This window comes from Morone saxatilis, unplaced genomic scaffold (assembly GCF_004916995.1).
Source record: "Morone saxatilis isolate NCDOM2014 unplaced genomic scaffold, NCSU_SB_2.0 Contig4, whole genome shotgun sequence".
Classification (NCBI taxonomy): Eukaryota; Metazoa; Chordata; class Actinopteri; family Moronidae; genus Morone; species Morone saxatilis.
In genome coordinates, this window is record NW_023339984.1 from 2,449,049 (window position 1) to 2,456,815 (window position 7,767).

At 38.1% G+C, this 7,767-nt stretch overlaps 1 protein-coding gene across 1 annotated transcript in view; it reads right to left on the minus strand.

Moving 5' to 3' along the window:
- sorcs2 (sortilin-related VPS10 domain containing receptor 2) overlaps window positions 1-7,767 on the minus strand; it is a gene marked incomplete in the record, with an annotated part of 290,079 nt that overhangs the window by 20,538 nt on the left and 261,774 nt on the right. The window contains 2 exon segments of the mRNA XM_035675658.1: window positions 5,022-5,113; window positions 5,342-5,418. Coding sequence (XP_035531551.1) covers window positions 5,022-5,113; window positions 5,342-5,418 — 169 coding nt within the window.

The following is a 7,767-nucleotide window of genomic DNA, read 5'->3' on the forward strand; positions in this document are numbered from 1 at the left end:
AGCCATCTGCTCTGCTTTATTCACTGTGCTGACGACTCCTGCAGTCAACAGTGGCAGCAGTGCTGAGTAAATGTGACTTTGTAATGGAGGGGGATCAATGTGGAATCGAGCAGTGTGTGGCTCGCACTGCAGGTTTTGTTTGGTAATGATGTGCTAACAAGGACTACAATGTGATAATCAGGTAAACATGCACAGTTACAAGGAAACAGAATGGATAAACAAAGCTACTAAAGACTCTGTTGCTATGGTAAAGGCTTGTGTATGCTTCAAACAAAGTGCTCGTCAGACTGTCCAACAGCGTCTGAGACCAGCTTTCCAAAGGCAGAATCAGGAGAGTGCTGGTTTCGACAATTTTGTAACTTGTCCAAAGTAGTAGACGGGTTTGAATTGTCTTCAAGCTCACTTTATCCGTTCTTCACACAACTTCTTCTGTTACTTTTCACATGCACCTCAAAGCTGCCAAGAAGGGACAGGAGTGTCCCCATTCATACAAAATGTCATGTTGAGACTACAAACAGACAGAAGATTCTTGGAGAGAGATAATAAAAGTAGTCTGATGCAGTCGGGAGGATGATGACTTGCTCAGTCGGAATAGCTATAAACACTTTCATCCGTAGAGATATGATCACATTGTACAATGTATGTTTGAAGCATACTCAGACTAACTGTCATTCAGACTGATGATAAAATTCCATCAAAAAACAAATTAGTAACCTCTTCTTTCTTATTAGTAACTACTGGGGAGTTACCATTGAGCAAGGCACTAAACCAGTCATTCGATCCATAAGGCATCAGCTGGACTACAACAGCCTTCTATATGCAGACGTCCTCAGTCACCCATCCAATTATATCTCATTTCCTCCAGCTAATACCCGAGGAATTATTGGAAATGGATGGAGCGATAACCCTGTAATCAAATAGATTAGGGGGGCAAACTTATAATTATGCTCCATGCCACACACAAGCTTTTACTCCATTCCTCCACTGCTACGAAGAAACCTAAAACAAGACTTATTCTACATGGAGCTAATCATAAATCATAAATGTACATAACATAATTCTGTCCAGCCGGCGCATTGTGGTGGCATCTCATTTCTCAGCCTGCTAGCTTTTTTATAATTAACTGATATGAATGCATTGTGTGAGTTACCCATTGTAAAAAAAACCCCACTCCATTCAGTTTGAGTGAGCCGATGAGAGGAGCTGGGGAATTATCTGAAATGATTTGAGTGTGTGTGCGTGCATGCACACTTGTCACTTTTAAAATTCTAGATGCGCCACTTTTGAAGTGGCCGTGAAAATGGCATTGCTTTGATGCACACAGTTGTAGATATATCCTACCCCCGCATGGGAACATGGTGTAATTATTTCAGAGAGTCAAAGGCACAGCAGAGTTGGGGAACAAGTCTTGTTTTCAGGATGTGAATAGATTTTTTGAGTGTCTAAATGTTAAGGACTTGACTTAGTGAAGGAGCATTTTAGGTCAAGAAGAGTTCTTAACAGAGACAAGTACTGGCTCTCCTCTCAACTCCTCTCTTGCTAAAGCTTGCCATGTCCTCAGTCTCTTTCTGTCTATTGCTATATTTCTCTTTCTCTGTCCTTCCTGCCTTTCCCATTCTTACTATCAGCTCTGCTTATTTCTGTCTGGGAGGTTAAAACACACCACACAGACTCATTAACAACTCCACACTAGACCAAAACAATGCTGCTTTGGCTTCTCTAGCTTGAAAGGTCTACTGAAGCTTTGACCACACCCATAATCACAGCTAGGTCACTTCTTCGCAGGGCGTAAAAAGCAACCGAATGCCAGACTTGCAAAACACTGTTACTGGATGATTTGGAAAATCCCTGTTTATGTTCAATGCCAATGTTTTAAATTTCTTCTCTCTAAAATCTCTGTTCATAGCACCTACAGTATCATTAGGCCTTTTTACACAGAGATCCTGTAATAGCGCTGTAAAGAACCCCGGCTTTCTTTCTTTACACTGAACCAAACAACACCACTATAATGCCAAACCAGTATGTGATTTCTAGAAAGCACACCAAACGCAAAAGAGGCGCTTTTGGGGCCTCTACTTCAATACCCGTACAACGTAAGCGGAGCTGATCATCGTAACGATGGTGTTCCAGCACCCTTTCACACACATTCACACGGTGATGGCAAAGTCCATCGAACAGAAACTAAACTCATACCACCTCTTTCAACACCGATGGGCACAGGCATCGGAGGCAATTTGGGGTTCCGGTAATTCTTGCTTGGCCAATATACTTCGGACCATGTCGAAGGGATCAACCACACAACCTTCCGAGTAGAGGACGACCCGCTCTTCCTCTGAGCCACAGCCACAGAATAAAATGTTCCTGCCTTGAACAGGCTATGGAAATATCATGGCCACAATGAAAACAAAAAACAATCGATAACAATCTCCAGTCTCCTGCATATATGTTACACCACCACTCCAACCTCCACACATATACCTCGCTACACAGTCAGGTTCAATATGAACTGAACTGCTAGGAATACAAAGATGGTGAAAAGAGTATTCAGCTACGACAAGTTTGATTAAGCAAGATTATTTGCCTGGATGTGTTGTGGTTCATTAGGTGACACCTATGGTTACTGGTAGTAATACCAACTGAATTTTAATAATAAAGGTCCAAAAGTTGTATTTAAAAATGCTGCATGAGAGGTTTAAGGTGTTGAACCACAACATCCAGTTTGGCCCGGGACCTTTATTGCATGTCATTCCCTAATTCTCTCTCTCCTCTCATCCATTGACTATGAAAGACAGCCCAAAAAGTACCCTGAAAAAGAATGCAACAGAAAAAGAATAATCCATGCATCCGTTTTCAGTGCAGTGCAATGTTTCAATGAAACAGACAAAAAAAGAAATATGCTGTCTAACACAGGCTGTTGCATCATGTCCACGATACTGGAAACCAATACCAATGGGTACTACAACATAGAGGCAACAGACTGCAAATATATTGAACAGCTACACAAAAAATGCATCATGGCTGAATATTTGCTGCTGGGTCACCGTTAACACCCGGTTCCTCTTCCTCTCTGTGCATTTTTCCTGGGATACTACCGGTTTGCTTTGTGGTCATGTAATTGAACACAAACGTATTTAAGAATATGCATCTTGAGAGCAAATAATTAGACTTCAGACAAAATTCTGACATAGGGACATACGGTAGAACAGCAGGACCCACCTTGAGGACCTTACTACATCAGTTGATGTGCTTTAGTGGTGCATATTTATGTATTCCTTCCTTGATGTTTACTTTTTCTGCTTTGCCGGAAATTAATAGTAATTGAAAATTGAAAATGGGATACTAAATGATCTGTTACTTATCTATTGGAGAGCAGTTGGGATTAAAACTCTTTCTACAAAAGTCTGTGATGTAACAGAACGCCATTATAAAAATAAAGTTGCAGTTCTACAAGAGAGACGAGTAAGCCTGCTAATTAGAGCAGACGTCCAACAGAGACATGTACCGAAGATGCAATAAATCAATGTGAAAAATACTGGAACAACAGTGCTGTTCCATCATTAGTTTTTTGGCTCAAGAACAATGGTTTTCAGTCTTCACGGCAAAAATGTGTTGCTCTCACACTTGACGCTGTTCTCTATTATGGAGCAGTTGAGGAAGAAAGAATTATTGGAGGTCATGGAACTCCCAATAACAGTAATTCTGGCTCTGAAACGAAGGCCAGGGAGAGTTTTGGAAGCCAGAAATTTCAGCACCTGATGAGGTGATAACATTACGGTGTGTAATGAAGTGGTAAAAACTGAGCTCGTTTCACTGTTAAAAAGTTGTCTTTTCTCACACTTTCTCATGCTTTTGCAGCTCTCTGTGGCTCTTTATGAGATGTTTTCTACCACACTGCCAGAGCTTTTGGGGTTATTGATTTAGCTGAGGCATGAAGGAGGGGAAAATGTGAAGGACAACACTCTACAGTCTTTCACCGGGAGACAGATGAGGGCCCATCTAAAAGGTCATTTGATTTAGGTCTGTGATAAATGTTTTTCTGAGTACTCCCTTATCTATGGTTTCTCATTATTTCATCCTTATTTATTAAGGTCGATGAGATAACATCTTGCTGAGCTTGAAATTGTCTGCATGAGCTGTGGGGAGAGAGGGGGATGATCTTCAATGATTTTGAAGGGTACAGTACTGGACTGATCTGTCCCTGTGCTGAAAAAATATACCGAATGGCTCAAAGGGGGGAAGTCAGTTTATGTAGATTAAAGAGAAACAAAGCCTGCATAGGAGGGAGCTAAGGATGGACGGACGGTCAAACACACACAGACTTTTATTTATCATGTGTGAAACCAATAGTCAATGTTAAGTTATTTTAATTCACATATGTGTTTAATCCTATTGCAAGGAGTTTTTAACTAACTAATTTTGGTCTCAGTTTGACACTGATGCCCCTATATGCCCACCAGCAGGAAGATTCGCTATAGTAATTGTTGATTTTAGCCCAACTTTTGGTTTGTGTTATGACTATTGTATGATTTATAAATGTTTTTTTTTTCATTTTATACTATATATGTTCTTATTTATTGTATTCACTTTTAGAATTTTTATTTTATATTATATAAAAATTTTTAATTTTATACATTTTAATTTAGATCCTCTAGTTTTTTACTTTTTTGTGTGTACTGGTCTACCATTGTTTTATTATTTATATATATTTTTTATCTTGTAGTTTCGTCAGACACCTTCAGGTTCAAGTACTTTGAAATGCACTGACCTGTATCAAATGTGCAATACAAATAAAGACACAATGATTAATTGACTGCCAGGAGTCAAATGGATGATTCACTAGTAGTGATCAATACTAGAATAAAAACTATGAATTAACCTGCATCACATCTATAATATTAGAGGTGGATGATGCTAAATGCTTTTAATAAAAGGTCAACAATATAATGATCACAGTTTGTTAAAAGATGTGTTACAGCAGTAAGGGTTTCTATCGATTATTGTTGACATAACAGTAATCTTACTTGAGTATCTTGAGGGGAATAGAGGTGTCCTTGATGGCAACAATGACCCCACCGTGGTCCAGGTACAGGATGTGATGCTCCTCCTCAAAAACCTTGAAAGAAATAACATCAAAAGCTTGGGGTGAAATTTCCAAATCATGCAAATAAAAAAAAATTCTAGTTTGTGGCAAAAGAAAACTGGACAGATGCATTTTATATCTCCTCAGATTGTGTAACTTTCATGAGAGCAGAGGCAAAGTGTAGAGAGGGTTAGGGAGAACAGAGGGACGTGGGAGTATGGAGAGGGAAAAAAAGAAGACGCAAGGGAGGACGTGATGTACCTGTCTCCATGTCTTCCCACAGTCTGAAGTGATGTACATCTCTTCCTTATACTCCACTAGCTTGGAGCCGAGGTTACCTGAAGGAAAAAAGAGGAATTGAAAATTTCATCAGGCAGGGAGACTTGTATGACGCATGCAACAACAACAGATTCAAAGAGAGGGAAAAACACAGAGAGAACAGATGTGAGGAGACTAGACAGTGAAAAACCAAAGAGAGAGGAAGCATAGGATGGGATGCTCCCTTTCATTGCTTTACTTTTATTTTTAATAATTTCCTGAATGGTAATGGGACTTATATAATATAATATATTTTATAATATTCTATATTGTCAGTACTTCATACAAGATTAGTCTTTTCTATGGAGGCTCATAGACATGACATACTTATGTTTATGAATAAATATCAAATATTCTATATTATATTAAATATTGACCCTCTAAGTAAAAGAGATTAAACACTAAGTCATAATTATGGGATAAATGATACAAACAATTGAACAGTCAAAATGTTCAGAAACCAAGCCAACCAACTGACTTTAAAAATGTGTACTTTTAGTTGACCTTTCACTTAGGTCATTATGCACTTTTAATGCTAAGTTTCTGTTTGGGGATCCCCCTCCTACCCTCTTTAACTGCTCAAAAAGGTACTTAACATTGTTTATCAGTTTAATACTTTTCATAATATAATGCAAATTGATTATAATGATTGATTATTTGGGCTGATGACAAGTTTCAGAAGTCTGCTACAGAAAATGACACATCAATTATTTCCCACTTCTTGCATTCATCTGAAAATCAAACAATTGAAATATTGGTTTAACCTTGCGTAACATCTCTATATCTATTTAGTACAGCAATCCCATATGCATATAAATGTACATGAATATTGTATATTACTGAGTAATACTGATTTATTTTAGTTTTGTCATTAGTAACATTTAGGTGTTTTTTTCTGGCAGAAATGGGCTTTCATAGCTGTCAGAGATACAAGGCATGACCTATATAGCTTATATAGCTTATTTTCCTTATCTCATAAACAGACACAGACAGCTTACTTATCTTAACTCTGTTTTTTTTATTTTTGCTCTCTGCCAGGAGTGCCCGTGCACAAACAAACACAGTGAAAAAATTCAATAAGTGAAATTGCTAGTGGTTCAGCGGAATCCTCTGTGTGTTAGAGAGCCCAGGCATGAAGCAATGTGGTTTTATACTCCACCATCGCACAGACAGAAAGCACTACTTGTGTCAAAGCTCTTCTCAGGGTAAATGGCAGTTTGTTGCTAGAGGAGTGGCACCTTTTAGCACAGGAGCGTGGACTGTTTGCATGTAATGGAAGCATTACTTTAGAGGCTGCAGACAAAAACAAACCACACTGGCTGACACACACACACATGGGCATATAACACACAAAACAAACATTAGGGTTGTGAGAAAATGTTGATACTGTTTTGTATTATTTTTTGTGATGTATTGATTTTTTAAAAACACTATCAATTTTTGTGTTTTAACTTCCAACCACTAGATAGCACTGTTATGAACACAGACTTACACAGTAATTTGATGTTACAGAGACTGTGAAAAATACAAATGCAAATCTGTTACATACAAAAAGTAAAAAGTTTTTGCTCACATTTTATAAATATTGGTCTTATTTATACTATAACTTGATTTATACTATGATTTTCCTAAAATTAGCTTGAAAATATCTCAATATATCACCTTACAGTATTGCAATATATTGGTTTATAACTCCTGTATCATGATACGTCCCATATTGCTAGATTGCCAATACATAGCCTTATTCCATATACAGTATTATAGTGCCCTAGTGCCTTTTGTACTTTGTATCTAGATTAGGACTGCCACTATTGATTAATTAAGTAATCAAGTATTCTACCAATTATTCCATCAATTAATTGAGTAATCGGATAAGAAATACTTTGGCTTTATGAAAGCAATAGTAGCAATACAGTAATAGTAAAAAGTAGATAAAGAAAAATAGATTTTTTACAGCGGAGGAAAGGCTTCTGTTGTACCCACACTGAACTGCTGGTGGAGTATTTTCAAAGTGGGATATATTTTTACTTAAGTAAAAGGATCCGATCCTTCCTCCACCCACAGCGTAACTTCACCTGAGTTACCAGCCCAGCCTTTTCCTTTAAGAAAGGTGGGCTCATGGGTAACCTGTGCCGGTTTGTTGTGGGAAGTAAGGGCTAGTAACGTTAGGTTGCAGTATAGTCGCTAGCTAACTAGCGTTTCACAGTGAAGCGCTAACAGTGTGCTTTTGTGCTAGGCTAGTTGTGTTTTACAGCAGACTCTGTACAGAGGTTCTTGTCTCAATATTTTCTCTCTCCAAAGTGTGTTGTATGACAGTAAAAATAATCTGTGCAAAACACAGTGCGCTGTATGGCTGTATATTACTATAT